This window comes from Scyliorhinus torazame, chromosome 4 (assembly GCF_047496885.1).
Source record: "Scyliorhinus torazame isolate Kashiwa2021f chromosome 4, sScyTor2.1, whole genome shotgun sequence".
Classification (NCBI taxonomy): Eukaryota; Metazoa; Chordata; class Chondrichthyes; order Carcharhiniformes; family Scyliorhinidae; genus Scyliorhinus; species Scyliorhinus torazame.
The window spans coordinates 106,234,038-106,259,462 of NC_092710.1; the positions used below are offsets into that span (position 1 = coordinate 106,234,038).

Here is a 25,425-nt window from a genome sequence, read left to right on the forward strand (position 1 = left end):
GCCCCTTCCCCACGGCGGCAGACCCGGTCCCAACCCCCCTCTACTCGCTCCACCTCCCCCTTGACCATACCAGCAGCAACCCCCCGCCCCCCCAGCTAGGACCCCTCCTAGCTGCCTTGCTCCCCCCATTGCACTCCCGCAAGTCAGCTGACTCCGGCCACTGCCGTCTCTCCTTCGACTCCTCCCATTGTGGGGCATCCCCTCCTCCTCCATTACCCATCAGCAGGCTCTCCGCCTCCCCCTTCCATCCCAAGCGCGGGAAACAACCCTCGCTTCCCCGCCCCCTCCAGCCTTCAGTGCAGGAAAAAGCCCGTGCTTTCCACCTGCCCGACCCCAGCCCCGCCACCTCAGACGCAGCTCCTTTTACAGGCCCAGACCCCTCACCCCGACTCGGGCCTCATCCTCCCCCGTGGTGCCCCATCCCCCCTACCAGCCATCCACCCCTACTCCATTTACTTGCCCCCCTCCAAGAGCCCACCCGACAGACCCAACCGAAACAGTGCCCAACCCACCCTAACCACCCACACCGAATCAAAAAGAAACGAGCAAAAAAAAACCCCTCAAAATGTAACACACCAACAGCAATCCCCGACCACCCATCCCGACCCTCAGTTTGTGTCCAGCGTCTCGGCGTGAGCAAAGGCCCACGCCTCCTCCGGGGACTCAAAATAATGGTGCCGGTCCTTGTAGGTAACCCACAGTTGCGCCGGCTGCAGCATGCCAAACTTCACCCCCTTCCTGTGCAGCACCGCCTTCGCCCGATTGTACCCGGCCCTCATCTTTGCCACCTTCGAGCTCCAGTCCTGATGTATTCGAACCTCTGCGTTCTCCCACCTGCTGCTCCTCTATTTCTTGGCCCATCTGAGCACAGACTCCCGTTCAGCGAACCGATGAAACTGCACCAGCACCGCTCACGGCGGCTCGTTAGCCTTGGACCTCCTCGCCAGCACTCTATGGACCCCTTCCAGCACCAGGGGCCCCTGGAAGGACCCCGCTCCCATCAGCGAGTTTAACATGTTGACCACATAGGCCCCCGCGTCCGACCCCTCCAGCCCCTCCGGGAGGCCCAGGATCCGCAGATTCCTCCGCCTCGACCGATTCTCCATCTCCTTGAACTGTTCCTGCCATTTCTTGTGGAGCGCCTCGTGCGCCTCCACCTTTACCGCTAGGCCCAAGATCTCGTCCTCGTTATCGGAGATCTTTTGTCGGACCTCGCGGATCGCCACCTCCTGGGCCGTCTGGGTCTCCAGCAGCTTATCGATAGAAGCCTTCATCGGCTCCATCAGGTCCGCTTTGAGCTCCCTGAAGCTGCGCTGGATAACCTCCTGCTGCTCCTGCGCCCACTGCATCCATGCTGTCTGGCCCCCACCTGCCGCCATCTTGCTCTTCTTCCCTCGCACTTTCTTTGGGTTCACCACCACTTATTTAGTCGCCCCGCTCCTGGTCCAAGCCATACACTGTCTGGGGAATGTTACAGTCTACTTCCCACACTGGGAAATGTCGAGAAAATACCGTTGGGGGTCCTGAAAAGAGCCCAAAAGTCTGTTCCAAGCGGGAGCTGTCGACCGTGCGACTTAGATCTGCATAGCTGCAACCGGAAGTCGTATGAATTATTTCCTTAGGAACATATACGATGTACTATTTACAAGTAAAGTACAGAAAGGTGCAAACATTGGATGGCAGTTTCCTACAGTGACTGCAATTCAAAAGTACTTAATTGGTTGTTAAGCCATTGGGACATTCTGAGAACAGAATTTTCCACTTAACCTGTAGATAGGCAGGGTCATTGGAAAAAGGCATGATGGTATTCGCCAGCTGCAATTTGATGGGTGTGGAAAGTATATATTTTCCAATGTTTTTCTTGTTTGTTCCATAAGGGTGACTCCGGATTGCCCAGTGACATAGAATCATAGAATGATCCTGCTCCATTATCCCTGAGTCAGTTATTATCGGGGATAAAATATGCGCAAGTTCTCTTGTGAGCAGACACCACTAATGGAATAATTTAAACAGATAAGCTAATTTGAACAAAGCCAAAGTAAACTTCTCATCTAAATTGCGATCTTGGTATCTGTGTCTGTCAGTCAACCCACACCCTGTGGTGTCCTCTGGATGGTCTTGAGCATATCTATGGACAGGACATGCTCCCTCTGCAGGACCAACCTGGATACAGGTAAAGCCGTGGAAACGAGGTTGGAAACACGAGTGACCATAGGTGTCATCAGTGCTGGATGTGTGAATCTTTGCTCGGTGCAAGAGCAGACCCATGTGAAGGTCGTCTGACGTGCCCCCCCCCCCACCCCCCAACACTGTAACCCAGGTGACTGAAGGCCAGGAGTGTAGTGCAACCCTGAATTCAGGAGCAGCCTCCTCAAATAATATATTATGGGTTGCAACACTCCACAAAAAGATTAAAGACTTTCATTTATATGATACCTTTCATGACCTCGGTGACCCAGAGCTCTTCACGCCAATCGAATACTTTTGAAACATGGGCTGGGATTTGCTGGCCACTCTGCAGTGGGACCTTCCGCTGGGAGAAAGGTTGGCCAGGCAAAAGCCCCTTGACCTCCGATGGGACCAGACAATTCCCGTGGTGGGCGAGGCTGGAAAATCCTGCCCATAGTCATTGTGGAAATGTAGGAAACACAGCAGCCAACATGATCATGACCAGATGATTTGTGTTTAGTGATGTTGACTTCAACTTAGTAGCTCCCACGTCAGGAGGTGCACGAGGCAGACAAAGCTCTCTATTCTCTCCTGTCCAAAACCAGTGTTCTTGCATCGCTTCGACATCTGTTGACTTGTTGGAGATCTCTACAGACAGTCTGGCACCAGCTCATCTTGAGTCACCCTGTCCCTCGGAGCCCACTGCATGATTTGATGGGCTAGTCACAGTGAAGGAGGTCAGGTGGCATGGTCAAGCCAGCTAGAACAATAGACTTCCTACAGTGCAGAAGGAGACCATTCAGCCCATTGAGTCTACAGCGACCCTTTGAAAGAACACCCTACCTACGCCCTCCCCCACCCTATTTCCGTAACCTTACCTAACCTTTGGACACTAAGGGGCAATTTACCATGGCCAATCCACCTAACCTGCACATCTTTGGACTCTTTTGGAGATGATGAAACTGGAGACTGTTCTGAGTGTTTTCTTCATTAGTGAGTAGACAGGGTATTGGTTTGATGTCTCATCTGACAGATAGCACCTTCGATAGTGCAGAATTCCTTTGGACTGGAATGCACCCAATTTGATGTGTTCAAGTCTCTGAAGTGGGGCTTGAACCAAAAAGCTTCTGACTCAGAGGGAAGAGTTCAACTGGAGAGCCAAGAGAAACACTGTCGGATTCACCCAGGTCACAGAAGTTACTAAGGGCTTGGGTATCCCAGAAGTGGTTCAAAAGTTTATTGCTTCATGCTATTTAGAGATACTAGAGCAGGTCAACAAAAGCTTGGTCAAAAAGTCACATGTTAAGAAACGACTTGAGTTGTGTGTGAAAAAGAGGCGGAAAGGTTTGGGAAGGGAAGGCAAGGGAATTTTGTTTTCATTCGGTCATAGGATGTGAACATCACTGGCTGGGTCAGCATTCATTGTCCATCACTAATTGCCCTTGAGATGGTGGTGGTCAGCTGCCTGCCTGAAACTCTGCAGTCCATGTGTTGTAGGAACACCCACAGTCAGTGCAGGGATTTTGACCCAGTGACAGTGAAGAATTCCAGAGCTTAGGACCTTGGCAGCTGGAGGCGTGATTGCCGATGGCGGATTGGTAAATATTGTGGAAGTGCAAGAGGCTAGAACTTGAGGAGTGCAGAGATCACTGAGGGCGGAGGACTGGAGGAGGTTATGGAGATTGGGAATGAGGCCATGGAAGAATAAAGATTTTAAGGCTTGAGGTGTGGGCAGTTCAGAACCAGTATAGACTAAAGCACCAAAGCCCTGGGTGAACAGGACTTGATGTGTTATCAGAGTTTATCATACAACCAGGCAACATACATTTCAAATAGATGGTAAGTGCAAATCCTATCTCATTATTTGAGGGAGAAAACATATTCAAAAGTCAATATTGACCTGTAGCATAATCATAACCAATTTTATATGAAAAATGTATTAAAACATATGAAGCTGAGCCCATGTTGATATTCTAAAATGGTTCACAGCCACATACATTTATTTGTATGTGCTCACGAATTGCAAGGATCAGTTTGGCTCTGCCTTTGCACTCTAACTGTCGGGACACAAGTTTAGGTCCCAAAACCAGGATTTCAGCCAGGAGAAGAGTGCCGCGTTGTAAAGGTATGTTTCTTCAGACTCCCGGCTTGAAACCCTTCCCCACTTGCAAGGAGCCAGTTTGAAATGAGTTTGACCAATCTCAAGGTTTAAAAACCCCCCAGAGACTTCTGGCAATAGGCTACAGGTCAGGCAGTATCTGCGGCGAGAGAAACAGAGTTAACATTTCAGGTCAGTGATCTATCATCTGGACTGGGAAAAGTTAGGAATGTTAGAGGTTTTAAGCAAGTGAAAGAGGAAAGGATTATCATAGATTATCATTGAATTTACAGTGCAGAAGGAGGCCATTCGGCCCATCGGGTCTGCACCGGCTCTTGGAAAGAGCACCCCACCCAAGGTCAACACCTCCACCCTATCCCCATAATCCAGTAACCCCACCCAACACTAAGGGCAATTTTGGACACTAAGGGCAATTTATCATGGCCAATCCATTTTACAACGGCTAAAAGGTGGGACTCATCCAACAGGGCGATGTGAACAATCCCTCAGGAACGTGTTATTCCAGGAAAAGGAATATAGGGAATGTCCAGCTGGGACGAGCTCTGGGGAGGGAAGGTCAAAGGATGGAGGATCGACAGGGTCAGCCTGCTCAGCAAAGTGAGGAGGGGACAAGGACAGCAATGAGGACCCCTTCCCACACTCATCCCAAAATACTCAAATGTTTCCTGGATGTTTGATTGATGCGGGAGGGAGGGGAAAATAGGGACCAGTCCAATTGGAGACGTCAATCTGGCTAATCCTTCTCAAACTGGTCGAAGCATGTTTCTTCCCAACGAGCGTTAGTGATATTCCAGAGTCACTGACTGGATGCCGGACCGATATCACAAATGTCCTGACTGTGCGGCAAATCAAGGTGGGAGTGGGTAGGGGAGATGGAGGGGTGCGGGTGGGAGAAACCATCCTCACAAGAGGACGCAGGGCTTTCGGATTTTCACTTGAGTTGGGTTAATCACAGCTCTCACAGCCTCAGCAAACACCTCTTTAATTCCTTCCTGGTTGAGTGCTGAGCACTCCATGTACTTCACGGCCTGGATCTGCTTGGCCAGCCCGTTGCCCTGGTGCTGCGTGATCGGTGCCAGGCTCTGCTCCTTCAGCTTGTTGACGGTTTCCGGGTCGTTCCGCAGGTCCTTCTTGGTGCCCACCAAGAGCATGGGCACATCTGGGCAGTGGTGGGTCACCTCGGGATGCCACTTGTGGCGGACATTCTCATACGATGGGGGACTAGCTATGGAGAAGCAGGATGGCCTGTGACAGGGTGGAAGGCAGGAGGGATTAAATGACAAGTGGTTTTATGGTGCAGGGCAAAGAGGAATGGTGAGACAAGTGAAGAAACAAAAGGTAGATCTGGAGGAGGTGCGAATGGCAGAATGTGGAACAGCTACCATCCATAACCCAAAAAGGAAATGTGAGGAAAATGAGAATGAAAACCAAAACCAACAAAGAAAATGGGAGCAGGGGCTACAATCTAAACTTGTTGAACTCTGTGTTGAGTTTGGAAGGTGGCAAAGTGTCCAGTTGAAAGATGACATGCTTTTACTTGAGCTTATGAGCTTCATTGGACCAGTGCAGGAGGTTAAGTGTAACCCCCATGGAGGTCATGGGATAAGGACCATCTGGTTTCCCGTGACCTCCACAGAATACAAACTTCCCTGGCAATGGGGTGGGATTTCCCTTAACAAGGAGAGCCCTCACGTATAAAAACCCCGTCCTGAGTGTAGGTCGTGGAAGGAGTGGAGACATGTTGTATTGCTAATAAACTGTTAACCAGTATTTTCTACCTCCCTCTTGTGCGTGCTACTTTCTGCGTATTCAATATTAAGGGTAGGTCAGAATTGGAGCAAGGTGCAGAATTAAAATGACAGGCGACTGGAGGGTGAGGGTCTGTTTGGTTTCCTCGATGGGGAGGAGACCTTCTGCACTGTAAATTCTATGAGACATGTCATGAGCAGCAAATACACTATGCTACGTTTGACTATAAGTAAATCACTGTTTCATCTGGATGGAATGTTGAAGTCCTGGATGGCGTGCAGAGGAGGTGAATGGGCAGGTGTGTGCTTTGTATGGGAAAGAGAGTGGGGAGGGGGCACTAATTGCTTGTCATTTTAATTCTCCATCATACTTCACTCTGACTTTTCTTCCTTTGCTTCCTAAAACGTTACTGCAGGGAATGTGGAGCACGTAGTGATTGGGGCGCATAGTCAGTGCTTTGTGAACAAGAGTGCTGAAGTCATGAATTCAATGAAGAGGGGAAAGGAGACACACCCTTTTATTATTCTTGTTTCATCTCCTGCAGCTGGATTGACGCTAAGCTGAGAAACTGCTATGTTCTGTTACTTTACGAAATGAAGCATCTGTGGAGAGAGACGGGTGCTCATGTTGGGAGTCTGCATGACTTTTTGTCAGCTTTGACAGAGTCATCCAGACTCAGTGTTAGCTCCCTTCCCCCTCCACAAATGCTGTCAGACATGCTGAGATTATCCAGTATTATCTGCTTTTGTTTCAGATTCCAGCATCCACAGAAATTTGCTATTAGCAATATGTGAGAGTTTGTAGAGAGCATTCCAAACCTGGACAACCATATTTGCGTTCAGTGTCAGCAGCTCAAAACAATTTTGGCTCAGAGTTGTTGAGCTGGAGTCAGAGCTGCAGACATCATGTGAGGCAGACAGTTATCTGGACCCTTTGTTCACTCTCTTGGGTTAGGTTGAACCTCAAAATTGGTCAGTGGTCAGGGCAGGAGAGTGCGACTGTGAGTTTGTTTTTTATGGGGAACCAGCATGTAATGATGGAGAAGCCCTTGATTTAGACCAGTATGTGCGAGGTACATGCTACGGGTGCAGATGAGAACAAGGATAGATGGGCAAGCGGACAATGGTGCAGGAATCCATTTACAATGGAGGGGGGAGCAAAAAGGGATATGATAGTGATAGGAGACAATATAGTCAGGGGATAGATACTGTTTTCTGCAACCAGGACCAAGAGTTCTGAAGATTGCATTGTCTGCCCCGTGCCAAGGCTAAAGACATCTGCTTGTGGCTGGAAAGAGGGCAAACTTTCAGTGTCAAGGTGCACAAAGGAACCAATGACATTCATAGAATGAGGAATGATGTTCTGCTGAGAACCTCAATCTTTGGATTGTTACCTCAGCGCATGGGCATGGGCATAGGCTCAAACAGACTAGAGGATTAAATACATGGCTCAAAGAGTGGTGTAGGGAGAAACAGTTTTGATTTATGGATCTCTGGCAGCAATTCTGGAAAGATGGAGCTGTTCCGATGGGATGAGTTCCACTTAAACCAGGCTGGGCTCAGCATCCTGATGAATGATGTAACGTGAGCTGTCTTTAGGCATCTTCCACTAGAAGAGGTGGGAGACGTCAGATGAAGGGAGATTTAGAATTCTGAAGAGAAAAGTCAAAGCAATGTAATGATGTAGGTTAAGACCAGCTGAGTGGGGCAGGAAGAGTTTAATACTAATGGTGCACAAGGTCCGTGAAAAGAATAGTGGTGAAAAAAAATTTGAATCAAAGGCTCTTTATCTGAATGCACAAAGCACTCATAAAAATATAGATGAACTCGAGGCACAAATAGAGAGAAATGAGCTTGATAAAATCGCAATGACAGAGAGATAGTTGCTAGGTGATCATGGTTGGAGAAATAGATATTTCAGGTACAGGACATTTCAAGAAGACAAACAGAATGGAAAAGAAGGGACGAGCTGTGATAATAAAGGATAATGTAAGGACAGTTGTAAGCAGGATCTTGGTTCAGAAGATCAGGAAGTAAGATCTGTATGGGTGGAGTTTAGGAATAACAAAGGTCAGAACACTATCCCCACCACCCACCACCAGTGGAGGCTGTCATACAGTTGGACAAACAATTAAGCAAAGTTAATCTTGGAGAACTTTAGTCTTTGTAGAGAATGGGCAAATCATATTGGCAAAGGTAGTCCAGAAGTTGGATTTAATGCTTCCTTGACCGCTCCCTGGGAGATTACTTTGTGGAAGCAACCAGTGGCAAAGCTATTTTTGATTTGGTATATTGTAATGAGACCGGATTGATTAGTAATATTACAGTAAAAGATTCCCCGGGAAGAATAATAAATAACAGTTCCATCTGAGATTTGAGAGAGACATAATTGAGCCTAAGCCTAAAACAAGGATCTTAAACTTCTACAAAACCAAGTAGGTAGGTATGAGAGGAGAGCTACCTGAAGCAGATTGGGCAAATGTACTGAAAGACATGGCAGTAACTAACCAATGGGAAATATTTTTTTTATTTTTAAAATGTTTTTTAATTCTCCTCCATTTTCACATTTTCTCCCACATTTACATCCATCAACAATAAACAATAATCAGCAAGATATGTCAGTCCCCATAATAACAACAATCCCATCTACCCACCAACCCCCAAACCTCAACCCGCATGTTTACATCAGGGATTACCCGTAGTCACCCTTAATCTTACACAGCTCCCCCGCCCCCCCCCCCCCCCCCCCCCCCCAGGTCTCCAGCTCCTCCCGTCCACTGCCTCTTGTAAAACTCCTCCCCCCACCCTTGGTTCCTTCCCCCCCAACTTTCCACCCCGGCTAGACCACTCGGACCCTGTTCTGCCAGGCTCCGATGGCCGCAGCCCCTCCCCCCACCTCACTCCCGTTCACTGGCCGGCACAAACTGGCCAGCGTGGAGGCCCCCGCCCGGGTCCCTTTCCCACTTGCCCGGCCCCAGGAAAAGCCCAAAGATCCCCTTTTAGCACACAAACCCCGCCTATCCACCTACACCCCAAAGAACTCTCATTTCGAGTGAAAGTCCCATCCCTGCCCTTGTCCAAATATATACCACCTTGGCTCCTTTAATCTCTACACCCGCACGCAGTGATACAAAAAGGAAGATAATACAGTCATGAGGTTACATCGGCACTTGGCCATTCCTCAATTTGTCAGTTCTGCCACAGTCCTTCTGCTTTCGCAAACACCTCCGCTGCTTCCGCCGTTCCAAAATAAAAGTCCCTGAGCTTGTCAGTCACCCTCAGCTTCGCTGGATATACAATGCCGCACTGCACCTTGCTAATGTACAATGCCCTCTTCACCCGGTTGAAGGCAGCCCGCCTCCTTGCCAGCTCCACCGTAAAGTCCTGGTATACATGTTTACCAGCTTCAGCCCACTGCACCACCCGCTTCTGCTTGGCCCAGCTCAGGACCTTCTCCTTCACCCTGTACCTACGGAAGCACAGAGTCACTGCCCTTGGTGGCTCACTCGCCTTTGATACAGGCCTCCACGACCAATGAGCCCGATCCAGTTCATATCGGGAGGGGTCCTCCCCCTCCCCCAATAGTTTTACCAGCATCGCGGCAAAATACTCAGTCGGCTTCGGTCCTTCAACTCCTTCGGGCAGCCCCACAATCCTCAAGTTCTGTTGCCTGGATCTATTTTCCAGGTCTTCCATTTTTCCTCGCAGATCCTTGTTAGTATCCATCACCTTCCGCATCTCTTTCCCCATCGAGGCAAGTTGATCACCGTGCTGCAACAACGTCTCCTTCACTTCCTTCAGCGCCTCCCCTTGCTCTCGCACCTCCGCCACTGCGCTCGCCACCTCCGTCCTCACCGGGGGAACCGCCTCCTCCACCAGCACACTCAAAACCTCCCTCATCTCCTTCCTCACCGTCTCCATGCATTTCGCAATCTGCGCCAACTGCTTTTCAAATTCCGCAGCCATCACCTTGGTTATTTCTTCAGCCGTAAGCAGTGCGGCCTTCCCTGGTGCTCCAGCCTCCATTTTTCCTGGTGACCCCGCGGTGACCTTTCCACTCCCCGACGGACCTCCAGCTGGTTTTTTTTCGGCCGTTTTTTTGCTCACCCTCGACATTTTTCTTTGGGTTTTTTTCCCTCCTGTGTCTTCACAGTGCCTCCTCCGTGCCTTCTCCCTGCTTCTGCCGCCTCCGTGGACCCTGGGACCGGGCTTAAAGCTCCGAAAATGCCGTTCCCGAGCGGGAGCTCTCCATTGTGCGGCCGCCTCCCGCCCGCCGTCACCGGAAGTCTCCAATGGGAAATATTTTAAAGAAGTGTTTCAAAATGTCAACAAAGGTACATTCCATTAAATAACAAAAACTCAGTAAGATCTATCTATAGCTTACTAGGGACGTTAAAGATAGTGTTCGGTTCAAAAAAGAGGTTTATAATGTTGTGAAAAAATAATAGTAATTTAGAGAATTTAGAGAATCTCTACAGTGCAGAAGGAGGCCATTTGGTCCATCGAGTCTGCAACGAGCTTCTGAAAGAGCACCCTATCTAGGCCCACTCCCCCGTCCTATTATGGTCAATCCAACTAATCTGCACGTCTTTGGACACGTAGACGCCATTTAGCATGGCCAATCTATCTAACCTACTCATCTTTGGATTGTGGGAGGAAACTGGAGCACCCGGAGAAAACCCATGTGCAGACTTCACAGTCACCCAAGGCTGGAATCGAACCCGGGTCCATGGCACTGTGAGGCAGCAGTGCTAACCATTGTGCCACTATGTTGCCCGAGTAAGCTTAAGCAAGTGTTTTAGAAGTCAGCAAAGGGCAACCAACAAGTTAATAAGGGAAAAATTAGATTGAGACCAAATAAACCAGGAATATAAAAGTGAGTAAGGTTTTGCAAAATGGAGGACAGCTGACAAAGTAAATGTTGGTCCTTTAGAGGCACAGACAGGAGAAACTATAATGGGGATTGAGGAAATAGCTGAAATATCTTGTGTCTACCTTTGCAGTAGAACACACAAGTTATATTCCAGAAATTGAGGGCAACATAAGGGACTAATAAAAGTGAGAAAATTAAGGTAATTAACATCACCAGAATGAATGAGCAACAAGGTGGCAGATGGAGTATAATCTAGTGTGTTATTCATTTTGGTAATAAGAACAGAAAAACAGAATATTTATTAAAAGGCACGAACTTGTAAATGTTGATGTTCAGAGAAAGTTGGGTATGCTTGTACAAGGAACAAAGAGTTGGAATGCAGGTACAGCAAGAAATTCAGAAAGCAAATGGCGCAGTAGCCCTCATTGCAAGGAGGTTGGAGGACAAAGTTAAGGAAGTCTAGTAATAATGATTTTGGAAGTTGCTCGGACCTGGAACACTGCACAGTTTTCATCTCCATAATCTAAGGAAGAATATACTTGCCTTGGAGTTAATATAACAAACATTCACCAGATTGGTTCCTGGCATAAGTTGATTGTCCTTTCTTGAGAGGTTGTACAAATTGGTCCTAATGGGAGATGATCTCAGTGAAATATATAAGACTGAAGGGTTATGACTGCTGTTGTTTCCAGTGCATGGGGCCAATCATTTAGAAAGGACATCAGCAGAAATGTCTTCACTCAGAGTTGTGAGTCTTTGGAATTCTCCATCCCAGAGGATGGTGAATGTTTCATCATTGAGTGTATTAAAGGCAGGGATAGATTTTTAATCTCTCAGGAATCAAGTGATGTGGGAAGCAGGCAGGCAAGTCTAGTTAAGACAGAAAATAAACCATGATTCTATTGAATGCGGGAGCAGGCTTAAGGGGCTGTACCATCTATTCCTGTCCCTGTTTCTTCTGTTCTTATGAAGCTGCAGGAATAGCAGTTTGCCTTTCTACTGCACACTTTACAGCTTCCATTCCCAATACTAAGGTCCAAGATTTTTGATTATAATCTCGGCCCTCATTCTGTTTCCTTTATCTTTCCTGGTTTCGGCTTTCTTCTCTTGTTTCTCTTTTTGTTTTGCTTTTGGCTAGTAGCTGTTCACCATTCTGCCATTTTTATCTTTACTTCTTTACTTGCCCCGTTATCACTCCCTTTTATATTGCACCATGAACCGTTTTGTCACTTATCCGTGATCTTCCCTTCTTCTGTCCGCCTTCCATTTTGCTTTTTGCGTTTCTAATTTTATCCTGTTTATTCAGTTCTGGTGAAAGGTCATTGACATGAAATATTAACTCTATTTTTCTCTCCACAGATGCTGCCTGACCTACTGAGTATTTCCAGCTTTATTTTTCTTTTGCTTTCCAATTTCCAGCATCTGCAGTATTTTGTGTTTGGAATATTTGGGCGACATGGGAGCACAGTGGTTAGCACTGTTGCTTCACAGCGCCAGGGTTCCAGGTTTGATTCCCGCTTGGGTCACTGACTGTACTGAGTCTGCATGTTCTCCCTGTGTCCACGTGGGTTTCCTCTGGGTGCTCCGATTTCCTCCCACAAGTCCTGAAAGACATGCCGTTAGGTGAATTGGACATTCTGAATGTTCCCTCTGTGTACCCGAAACAGGCGCTGGAGTGTTGTGACTCTGGAATTTTCAGTGTTATGGGCAAGGGTTTAGAAAACTCCAAAGTATATCATGGAGTTCACTTGACCTACAACTGTTTATAGATTTTAGTTATGAGGAGCACAAGGGCCTACTCTTCAGGTGTTATTCAACAGAGGTCTTAAGCACTTTTAATCAAAAACAAAGTTTATTCTACAAATTCAGTTAACATTTTTATGAACGCACACAGTAAGCATTTTTATCAACTACAAACATAAATACCCCACACAGCTACAGTACTATTTAAAACCCTTAATGAATTCCCTTTACTGTTTCAATCAAGTAACAACATCCATAAACCAAAAAACCCTTTTACCAAAACAGTAGGTTTGAATTCCTTCCACAAAACAGTTATTACTTTGAGGTTATCAGATAATCTGGAGACACCTTTTAACATACAGAGAGAGATACAAGACAGACTTCTCTGATTCCAGCTTCCAAAAGTAAAACTCAGAGCCACAGCCCAGCTCCACCCACACAATATCATCACTGAAGCCATTCGATAATACAAAACCGTTCTTAAAGGGACACCCCCATGACAACAGTAACTTCATTGCAGTGTTAATGTAAGCCTACTTACATGACGATAATAAAGATTGTTATTATAATATCTGAATCTTGTTCCCAGTAAACACAGACTAGCCACATAAGAAGATCAGGCGATGGCTCTTTCAGGGTTGGTGCAATGGTGGGGTGCTTTTGTGAGGATGGCTCTGGTAAGTGTAGAAAGTATAAAGGGAGCTCGACTGGGCAGCCGGCTGTACCATACCTGACCTATGGATGGTCAATGAGTGCTTGAAATGTCAGCAGTGAGCCTCACCTTAGAGATCTAGGAACATTGGACAATTATGGAGGGAGATTATGTCCTCATAATTTAACCCTTTTAGCTCTACTGTAATTCTGGTGAATCTGAGAGCTGCACTCTCTCTCGAGGGTCTATATGCTTCCTGAACTGTACATGGTGCTTTCGATGGTGTCTAACCAGAGCTTTATATTGCTCGAGCACTCTGTCTATCAGCCCCTGAGATGAAAAGACCAACATTCCATTGATTTTGACCCAGCTCAATAATATTTAGTGATTTCTGTAGATGGACTTCGAATCCTCTCCTCGCTCCTCCAGGAGCTCCTGGTCATTTGGAAAGTACTCTGATCTACCTTTATTTTGGGTCCAAAGCAGATGAGGTCACATTTCTCCACCTTGAAGGCCATTTACCAGTTCGCCCACTCACTTAATCCATCAATGTCCCTTTGCAACTTTCTGCTCAATGAATATTGAGAAAACTATCGTTAAATTGGAGACACCATTGGGGGAGGAGGAGGAATGTATAGGATGCCCCAGCATCCTTATTGTCGTCCCACGGTTTATTCTGAGCTGTGTAATTAATATCCTATAAAGATGTTGCTTAGGAACAGTGCTGAACTCCGATCCCGCCCTTCTGCACTTGGGGAGTTGTCACCGCAGTGACGCCAGGCGGAGCTGCAGACGGGGCGGAGAGCACATCTTTGAGTTTGAAAGCTTTCCATTCAAAAAAGACTCACCCGTCTTGCTCTTTTGGCAGGGGTTTCGGCACAGCCCGCGGCATGGCAGGAGGAGCAGCAGGTTGCGAGTTTCGGACGAGTCCAAGCCTCTGGTGGAGATACCCGAGAGCGACCAGGAGCATCTGGTGAGGAGGAGGAAAATCAAGCGGAGCAGCCGGGTGCAGCCGGAGTTTTATCACTCGGTGCAGGGAACCCCAACACGCAGAGCGGTGAGTGTGATCACACACCACGGGGGAGAGGGGGTATCTCGGGGCAGGGTGGAAGAGTGGGACTGTTGTTGTTACATCAAATAAATTGGCGATTGGCAAATAAACTTGTGACCTTTCCCTGGGATCCGGGTGGAGGGTTGTGTTTAATGCATTTATTGATCTTGCAGGGCACAATCTTCATACCTGTGGGCGATGGTGTTGGGTCAGCTCCTGGCATTTTGTGCATTTGTTTTCTGGTTCTCAACAGCACAGTTAACGTCCTTATGGGTGCTCAGCTGTACTTTCAGCTAACCTGGAATCCCCAGCAATCACAATGGGGAGAGGGGGTGGAGGGTGTTTGGAGGTATTTCTTGTTTGGCAATTGAAGTTTCAAATATTAATAATATGATACCACACCCAATCAACATTGTAATTGTTGTATGTTTACTTATGTGTTAAAGGACATTGCCTGAACATGCGATGAAAGTCGATTCAGTAATAACTTGCTGAAGGGAATTAATTGAATTGGAAACGAGTGGGATGGGGGGATATACAAACTCTGGGGAGAGAACAGGAACTAATTGGATAGCTCTCTCAAAGAACTGGCACAGAAAGGATGGGCTGAATGGCTTCCTTCAGTGGTAGTAGATGAGGGTACCTGGCAATATACATTCTGTGGAATTGTCCTGAATTGGACAGCGGAACATGTTCAGATTTTTAAAACTGATTATTTTAGACCTTTTGGGTAACGGTGGATATCAAATGATTTTGATTTTTACATTTACAAATGCGTTGAATCACAGAACGGTCTGTGTTCATAAAAACTGTAACCAGCTTGAGTGATTGGTTGCTGAATGGCAAAAAATCCCAGCAGTACTATTATTTTTTCTCAAACAATATTTCCATCTGTAAATTTGACATGTTGCAGTTTCCTGCACAGGTTTGAATGGTGGAATTTCATTGTATTCCTCTTGCAGCATTTTATGGTTAAAGGACGTAAACACATGGTGTAGAAAGGAATGGAACATTACGCTGGCCGGATTTTTAAACAATCATTCATGGGATGTGAGCGCCGCTTTCTAAGCCAGCTTTTATTGCCCATCCCTAATTGCCCTTGAGAAATTGGTAGTGAGCTGCCTTCTTGAACTGCTGCAATCCATGTGGTGTAGCTACACCCACTGTGCTGTTGGGGAGGGAGTTCCAGGATTTTGACCCAGCGACAGTGAAGGAACGGCAATATATTTTCAAGTCAGGATGGTGAGCGATTTGGAGGGGAACATCCAGGTGATGGTGTTACCGGTATCTGCTGCCCTTATTCTTCTGGATGGAAGTGGTTGTGGTTTTGGAAGGTGCTGTCTAAGGAACCTTGGTGAGTTCCTGCAGTGTATCTTGTAGATGGTACACATGGCTGCCACTGTGCATTGGTGGTGAATGGCATGAATGTTTCTGGATGGGATGCCAATCAAGTGAGCTGTTTTGTGTTAGAGGTCTACAGCACAGAATAGGCCCTTCGGCCCATCGCATATGGGCCAGTCATAAACAATCACCCAACTATCCCAGTCCCATTTTCATCATTTGATTCATATACCTTGGCATTGCAAGTTCACATCTAAATACTTCTTAAATGTTATTAGAATCTCTGCCCCCAACACCGTTTCAGACAGTGAGTTCCAGATCAACACCACCCTCTGGGTGAAAAATATTTTACTTGCATGCCCTCAAAACCTTTTTCCCCTTGCCTTAAATCTATGCCCCCATGTCATTGATCCCTCCACAAAGAAGACATGTTTCTTCCTCTCTATCTATGCCCATCATAATTTGATACATCTCAATCATGACATCCTCAGTCTTCCCTGCTCCAAGGAAAACAACAGCAGTCTATCCAATCGCTCTTCATATATAAACTCTCCATCCCAGGCAACATCCTAGTAAATCACCTTTGCAGCCTTTCCAGGGCCATCATATCCCTCCTATAATGTGGATTCCAGAAATGCACACACTATTCTATCTGTGGCTTAACCAATGTTTTATACAGTTCCAGCATAACCTCCCTGTTCTTAAACTCTATGCCTCGGCTAATAAAAGCAAGTTTATCATATGCCTCCTTACCCATTTTATCCACCTGCCCTGCTACCTTAAGGGACCGGTGTATATGCACACCAAAGTTTCTGATCATCGGTGTTTCCAGGGTCCTGCCGTTTATCATGTATTCCCTTGCCTTGCTTGTCCTGCCCAAGTGCATCACCTCACACACATGTCCAGACTGAATTCCATTTGTCACTGATCAGCTCATCTATCTCCTCCTGTAATCAAAAGCTATCCTGCTCACGCTTTACCACACCCACCAATTTTCGCATCGTCCATGAACTGATCAACCCTCTTATATTGATGTCTAAATCATTTATATAAACCACAAACAGAAAGGGCCCCTACAACAATCCCTGCGGGGTCCTACTGGACACTGGTTTCCTGTCAGAACAACACACCTTGACCATCACCTTCTCCATCCTACCACTTGGCCAGTTCTAGATTCAATTTCCTTGGATCCCATGGGCTCTTATTTCAATATCAGTCTCTCATGTGGCACCTTATCAAAAACCTTGCTGAAGTCCAAGTAGACTACATCAAATGCAATTCCCTCATCTACACAACTGGTCACCTCTTCGGAAAATTCAATCAAGTTGCTCAGACATGATCTCCTACCCTTAGCAAAACCATGCTGACTGTTCTTGATTAATCCCTGCCTCTCCAAATGCAGATTTATTCTGTTACTCAGAATTGCTTCCAGTAGTTTCCCCACCACTGAGGTTAGACTGACTGACCTGTACTTTCCTGGTTTAACCCACCCTTTGTCTAGGAACATGTTGGCCCTGTGCCCTCCCTATTTGCTGATTAAATGCGTCCCACTGTTCTGTCACAGATTTACCTAAAAGTGTCCGTTCCCAGTCCATTCTGGCCACTCCAGAATGGTGATAAGAACATACATATGAATTAGGAGTAAGAGCAGGCGATTTGTGCCCTTGAGCCTGCTCTGCTGTTCAATTAGATCATGGTTCTCAACTGCAATTTTCTGTCCTCAAGACCCTTCAATTCCCTTGTTATCTGACTCAGTCTTAAAAACATAGCAAAAGTCAGGAGGAGGCCAGGTGTCCCCTCAAGCCCATTCTCCATCAATGACTGATTTTGCACCACATACACGTCATAGAATGCCTCCAGTGCAGAAGGATGCCTTTCGAACGGGCACTCTACTCATGTTCACCACGCCCTATCCCCGTAGCCCCATCACCTAGCCTGCACATCCCTGGACACTAACGGGCAATTTAACATGGCCAATCCCACCTAACCTGCACACCTTTGGGAGAAAACCAGAGCACCCGGAGGAACCCCATGCAGACTCGGGGAGAATGTGCAGACTCCACACAGACAGTGACCCAAGTTGAAATTGAAGCCGGGTCCCACAGTGCTAATCACTGTGCCACCCCACTGCCTCAACTCCACTTTTTTGCCCACCTCCATCAGATGGAGGGGTCGGAAGAGGTTTGTGTGAAACAGAAGCAGGACTGCAGGCCAGCCGATGCGAATTTCCTCTTGCTGCTACATTGATAGCTGTTAATAGATGTTTGAACCAGTGGGACTTTCACTCTGGCATATTCTGTCAATGGGTCAGTGGGGGATGGAACCGATTAATTCTAAAATGATACAACACAGAAAGGAGGTCGTTCAGCCCATCATAATACCTCCTTCTTTTAAAAAAAAAGAGCTGCCCAATTAGTCCTATTGCCCCTGTGGCAACAAAAGAAAAATAAATTCCTTCCACGTACAGGAGCGACCTGGGGAGGAGTGGCAACAATAGTTTTGGTTCATTTCCGGGTATTTACAGCCTCTCTTTATTCGTTGATGGTGTTTGTGATGTAGGGATATATCTGGGATGGGACCAGTGACTGTGACAGTGTACCAAACCACAGCCTCCCTCCATGGAGATTGACAGCCAGGATCAGGCAATCGCTGCTACCTGGGACCCATTGGGCTCTCGCTGACTGGCTGGCTGGCTGGGGAGGGGGCTGTCCTATCGGAAAAGCACGAGTTGGTTGATTCGTGAACTGTGTGACGAGGAAAGGGGATTTTTGCAATGTACCAGGAGACCAGTGCATCCCTCGTACATAATAACGATGCTGTGTGTCTCGACGTCGGGGTAAACAAAAGGCATTAGTGTGCGGCTGAGAGAGAGGGAAGAAAGAAGTTGAAAGCAGAGTGGTGATGAGTCACTTGAATGATGCACTGAACCTAAAGTCCCCCCTTATAGCCGGAACTGCGGTTTGCTAAAGCAGCGGCTGGCTTCATTTGGCCAGTGCGGGAGCTTCGTGTGAATGATCCCATGGATGGACTTTTTTAATGCACTCACTTCGGCAGCCTGCATCATACCCTAGGGAGGGTTTGCAAGCAGCACCTGGGGCTCAGTAAGGCGTCGGGAAGAGAGAGGGAAGCAGAGTGCCTCCACTGAATCCTCCTCCTGTGAGTGCAATGGGAATAATCTAACTATTTAAACTAAAGAAATCAGAAATCTGCATCAACAAAAGAAATACTGGTGAAGGATTCGCTTCCTGTGAGCCATGGTAAGTCTGTGCTAGCCCTGGTGGGGGAGACAAATACAATATGTTGTCAGCAGAAATACCCACCACCCTCTCATGTTCAAGGCTTTTTGTGTGTGTCAGTCGGCAGTAAGAAATCAGTCATGTCTTTTGGAAACACATTCTTTATAAAAATGAAAGCCTATTAATTAAAGGGGGGGGGGGGGGGGTAAAGATTATACGTGAGTGGTTGACGGCAGGTTTTGAAGAAGAAATGTTGGTTGAAATCATTTGTCCTGCTCATCACTTGCGCACCAATAGATGTCTGTGTTTTATTTGATCTTTTGTCTGTCCCTCTCTGTCTGCAGAGTATCGGCAGCAGCTCTCGCCCTTGCTCCATGTCTTCCGCCGATTATTCAGACGAAGAGGATGACTCTGGTCAGAGATCAGGGGCTGTCTCGCCAGCTCCCGGGGACACGCTGCCCTGGAACCTGCCCAAACACGAGAGGTCCAAGAGGAAGATTCACGGAGGTTCGGTGCTGGACCCGGCAGAGAGAGCCGTCCTCAGGATAGCCGGTGAGATCCCATTGCTTCATCATGTTCACATTGCTCAAAATCTGGACCCCCTCCCCCTATGTACATTGAGGACTCTTTATTGTGCATTAGAGCCGCAGGATTCTCCAGGTCTTCTAACTCTTATCTCCCTTGTAGGCTGAAAGCTTTCATTTTTGTTTCTAGTGATTTGGAGCTACGGTTGGGTGGTGTGTGAAGCTGACCAGCATCGCCCTACGCGTTTACATTCATTGTAATCCCATTTTGCAATCACACTCTGATCTATAAAGGTGATGTGGGATTTGGCCAAACCGATGCACCTTCTTGCCTTTTCTCTTGACATTGACACCCTATCTACTACCGATGTTATATTATAATGTGCCCCGAACAGGCAAGGGGGTGTACTGTAATATAACATTGGGATAGAAATGAAGAGCAGCTTGGGTTGAATGCAATGTAAAGAATTCCCTCCCACAGACTGTGCCTCGGGGGCGAATTGTTCCTCTTACCTTTCCTTCCCGGAATAACCCAGGCAGCGATGAACCGAGTACTCTGTGCACCCAGACATGCTCGGCTGCAAGCTATAACGTTGGATTTCAATTATAAATAGGAACGTTTTGCAGACTGAGTTTAAAAATATATATATATATTTTTGCTCTGTTCAGGATGTACATTTTTTTAAAAAAAGGAGACCATTTGATGTAAAGATGCATGGGTCAAGACTTTTATTATGATGGGATTATTCCATTGCTCTCCCTGCATCCCCAGACAATACTAAACGCTGCCGTTTCCACACACACACGGAGAGATCCCACGCCATCTTCTGCGGCCTGTTGAACAATAGCATGAAAAGCGATGTACTTCAAATATATGTGGTCGGTGATGGAGCCCCCCCCCCCCCCCTGTCTTGTAGGGGTGTGTGTGTGTGGGGCGGGGAGGGGGTCTGGATCAGGGTTCAGGTTGGGGAAGATGGGAGGGGGTTTTTGGAGAGGGAGAGGTGAGGCTGGAGGTTGTGTGAATGGGAAAGGGAGGAGAGGGAAGCAGTGACTAGAACGCCGGCGTCCATGGCTTCCCTCGCTCTCCTCCCTCTCTCGCCTGTTGGGATTGGTGCGAGAGGATGAGGGCAGGGCTAACTGCAGCAATTGGTGCTGCCGATTCCAGGGCGGTCCTTCGCACAGCTCGCCCCTGGAGCCTGGCTCTGCCAAGTTCCCAGCCCTCGGTGGGTGTGTGTGTGTGTGTCAGACCTTCTCTCCAAGTTAAAGGAGAACTGGAAAGACGGTGTCCAGCCCTCCCTCCAGCACCCATGGCCGGTTTCACCCCCGCTGCTTATTATTTCGCCGATGAACTGGAGTATCTGCAGGCTTACGAAGACGTGCTGGAACGGTATAAAGGTAAATCCGCTTTGCCTGGGCTTTAAGCTAACGGTTTCGCCTCTGTCTGCCTCTCTCAATCTCTTCTCTCTTCCCCCTTTTATTTTGGCCCGTGTATTGTCCCGAATGATTGGACCGTAATAACGGCTAAATGAAGTGTTTTGTCAGCACTGCAGTCGATTTATTTTTCCATGGTTGATCCAGACACTGATACAAATATTTTCTGTGTGTGTATGCTGCTGTGTGTGAACTGAAATATAAACGCAGAGTCTGAGATTTATTTTCACAGTCCTCCTTGCCTAATGATGCCCATCTGGATTTTGACTTTTTAAAAATCGAACTTTCTATAAATAATAACAAACATCATGTATTTGACTAGAACTTATCACCCCCCACCCCCACCCTTCCATCTTTCAAATCAGATTAGTTTGAGAGATCTGCCCATTACTTGACGTGTGATGTGTAACACTTGAGCCTCTTACTGATAGCAGTCTGGCCTTAGCAGCTCCTGTCCAACGTGACACACATGCTGTCACAAAGAATTGTACCCCAGGAGGGTACAAATGCTGCATTTTGTGACACTGCTCACCTTCCAAAGAGAGACTGGGATCGTTCTGTCAGGTGATGATTCTGCTTAGTCATTGGATCAATTCCGAAGACAACTGGGAACGAAATGACTCGACTTTCTCTCCTCCCCCCCCACCCCCCCCTCAACTGGGACTGAAGTCTGCCAGGCAGTTACGAAGAATGAGGACACCTTTGTCCCTTAGTGCAGTGGAGTGCTACCCTGTGCAGAGCAGGGAACAATTGAAGCAGTATTGTAACTGCGTTGGCAGATTGATGGCAGCGCGATGCAAGCTCTTTGGTTCAACATGCTCTTTGACAGAATTATCCAATTCATCGCACTCCCACATCCTTTCCCCAGAATCCAACAGCCTTCTCCCCTTCGGGTTCTCTTCTGTTTGAAAGCTGCCATTGAATCTGTTTCCACAGCTCTTTCACGCAGTACATTATTGATCAGAACAATTGCCGCATTTATTTCACAATCTCACGTTGCCTTTGGTTCTTGATGAATTTTTTTTTTGGAGGTAAACAAGTATCCGGTTTATGCGCTGCGTGTTTATATATTTCTGGATGAGGTATAAGAATGGATGCAGCATCTACAAAAGCAATAGATTCTCTGTCGATAAGTAACATTTGAATTGTTGGCTTTAACAGACACAGGAGTATTGTTTTACACTGGGAGGAGCCTGATGATTTTTTTTTGTAGTCTCCATTGAGTGTTGTGGAACACTGGGCGATTTCTTCTTTGTTTTCCTTCCTTCCCTCTCCCTATCACACCCTCTTTCTCTCTCTTCCCCCCCCCCCCAGCCTGAGTTTCTCTCAGTCCACAGAAAGTGCTCACTAGCGAGGGGCCAATCCTACCTCAACTGACAGACCTTTGGTACCTTGACCAAATGCTCATTCCCTATAGCATAGCCTTGACTGTGGGCTGCCCCCATCCTGCACTGTTGTGTGCGCACAGAACAGTGTAACTGTCTGGTGATCAGGGATTAGAACTCAAGTTGACTCCCACTTCCTTTCCAAAGCGAGGTTCATTTGTCCCACCCTAGTTGAGATGTATTTCCTTGGCACTGTTGTACAAGTATTTGCTATCTTTACTCATTGAGCTTTCTAAGTAAAATGCCCATGGAGGAAACTGGTGAAGGGTTCAGTTTTTTTTTGTTAAAAGTTGACATATTCTGTTTAATAAATGAAGTTGATGTCATGGCGCAGTGATGTATTTGGGATGTACTGTGGATATGCCTTTCACTCTTTGACCAAGCTTCAGGTCACCTGCCCTCATACTTCCTTATGTTGGTCGGTGCCAATTTCTGTCCGATAACACTCTTGTGAAGCCTTGGGATGCCGTACCATGTTAAAGGTGCCATAAAAATGGAAGTTGTTGTGGATTGTCAGAATCTGGCAGTGTTGCACAGTGTATTGCCATTGTCTGTGATGGGCGTGTTCACTATTTTAATCCATTAAACAGGATTAAACTGTAAATGAATAAAATTAGATCTCATCTCAGCTGTTGCATAATGTAACTAGGGGAGAGTCAGCTGTGAAAATAGCAGTTGCTGCACTCTCCAAGGGACAGACTCGTATGATGCATCAGCAGTGGAATCTTGGCTCTTTGTTCTGATGCATTCATATCACAAGTCTGTTCCTAAAGTGCCTCTTCCTCCAGAGGTCCAAGATTTATCCTCCCTCTTCACACTTCATATGAATTTGATGCTGTTTTTAAACTTGAAATTTCTGAAATGTTCAGATGTCCTGGTGCCACACAATTGGGCTTGAACAACCAATACTGCGAGCCTGCAGGTTTCCCGTAGTTCATTTATGTCCCACATTAGGTGAATTAGTCTGCAACTGTTTAGATTATCTTGGACAAAGCATAACAAGCTTTCTGTGTCTTTTTCTTTCTGCATAATGCTTCTCCCTCGTGATGGATTACCACTGGTCACAAACATATTGATACTTTAATGCCTATAATTGGTTGCACAACCTTATTTTAAAATATCAGTATCTGCTGTTAACTGTTTTGATAGCTTTCGAGGTTTAATAGACCATTGAGTATCCCGTCAGTCCCAGGTAGCATTTTTAACTGCTAAAGCTGTGCAGCGAGTGGTGGAACCACCTGCAACTCACTGCCCTCAAGGGGGTGGTGGATGTGGAAGCAATTGATTATTTTAAAAGGAGATTGGATGGACACTTACAGGAAATAAACCTTCAGGGGATGAAGTGGGGAGTGGGACTGACTGGATTTCTGTGGGTTGAATGGCCACAATGGGTTGAATAGCCTCTTGTGCTGTTCATGACTCTGACTCTGATTCCTCATAAAACTGACTATCTTCAATTTAGTGCACCAGAGCTATCCTTGTTTCTGAAATACTTTTATATGGAATTAACATGTCTTAACATACATTTATTTATGAGATGAGGTTTCCGCCGGTGGGATTCTCTGATCCTCCAGCAGCGCAACCCCGCCCGTGTGTGTCTTGGCGGCATGGGGTGACCACAATGGGAAATCCCAATGGGCGGGAACGGAGAATCCCACTACTGGCAATGGTGTGCTGTCAAGGAACATGCGGTTTGGTGGTGGGGTGGGGGAGAATTCACCCCTATCTGGATTTAACAATGTGTTCTGAAAAATGTTAATGCAGATTCTGTAAGGAGCCTCTGTTAAGAGTTTGCGAGATGAAGAATTCACTTTGAATTTTAGTGTGCGGTACAAGGCTAGCCCTGTAAGTCTTAAACATTTTTGTAGACCTTTTTATGCTTCCAAAAGCAGTCTCCATTTTGGGTCTTACACTTGCATTAAGTCACAGTTAATTGTATTTATTTTAATTTTTAAAAATAAATTTAGAGAACCCAATTCATTTTTATTTTCCCCAATTAAGGGAAAATTTTGCTTGGCCACTCCACCTACCCTGCACATCTCTTGGGTTGTGGGGGTGAGACCCATGCAGACACGGGGAGAATGTGCAAACTCCACACGGACAGTGACCTGGGGCTAGGATCTTAACCCGGATCCTTGGCGCTGTGAGGCAGCAGTCAACTAATTTTATGCAAAACGTTACACCGTTCAATTAACCGCTATTTCATTTTGGTCATCCAAAATACAATCTGCATTAGTAATAAAATGTGACTAGTATGAATGATGGTGTGATTTCAATAAGAGACAATATCTATCTTCTGGGATGCACCATTTCCAAATTACATGATAAGCTTTGAGGAATTGATTCTTTGTTAAAATTATTCTTGACTTGGAATGTTCGTTCGTGCCAGTTCTACTGCTAAAATTGGTTTCTGCACTAGGGCAACCCTTCCCAAACTTCTCCTCCTTACAACCCTTAATATACAGTAATATAGAGTGCTCGTTGGCAGTTGGTTTCATGTGTTTTTTTAAATATTTCCAATTGAGGATCAATTTAGCCTGGCCAATCCACCTGATCACATCTTTTAGGCTGTGGGGGTGAGACCCACGCAGATCCGGGGAGAGTGTGCAAACATCACACGGACTGGGAACGAACCCGGGTCCTTGGCGCTGTGAGGCAGCAGTGCTAACCACTGCATCACCTTGCCATCCCTGGTTTCATGAGTTGACTGCACATTTTCTCCCCACCATCATGAATACTTTTAGGTTTTGTTTTTTCTACCCATCCCCTGCAATAACTAGGTAAGCGGGAGAACTCAGAGTGCACCCCTATTGCGGTCTCCGACCCGACCCCAACAGTGGCTAGGATACTGGACAGAATCACACTATTTTATTTTAATTTTGTAAGACTGTGAGGAAAGGATCCCTTGCTCCAGGAGCGATTCCACGGATAAATAGGGATATGGTAGTTTGAAACAAAACTTTATTGCTGGCACAGTACTAAAATATACTACGTGAGGAAATAGCTTGCAATGAGCCCTTAACAATGCTACTCAATACAATGAATATACTACCCTTAACTGCTATTTTTATTCCCACTCAAACAACAAGAAAAAACATCTTGGCACCTAATCCCCTATTGGCATACCTGCTGTAAGGAGATGTTATTTGAGAA

General features: G+C 46.6%; 1 protein-coding gene across 7 annotated transcripts in view; it reads left to right on the plus strand.

Moving 5' to 3' along the window:
• The window catches only part of dst (dystonin), a 779,292-nt gene that overhangs the window by 13,499 nt on the left and 740,368 nt on the right, over window positions 1-25,425 (plus strand). For 3 of the 7 annotated variants that reach the window (XM_072498412.1, XM_072498427.1, XM_072498428.1), the window contains exons 3-4: window positions 14,173-14,361; window positions 19,277-19,484. In XM_072498412.1, coding sequence (XP_072354513.1) covers window positions 14,173-14,361; window positions 19,277-19,484 — 397 coding nt within the window. Of the gene's footprint in view, window positions 1-14,172; window positions 14,362-18,464; window positions 18,954-19,276; window positions 19,485-20,701; window positions 20,852-25,425 lie in introns of those variants that run through there. The other 4 variants (XM_072498429.1, XM_072498430.1, XM_072498419.1 and 1 more) reach the window with 3 other exon arrangements.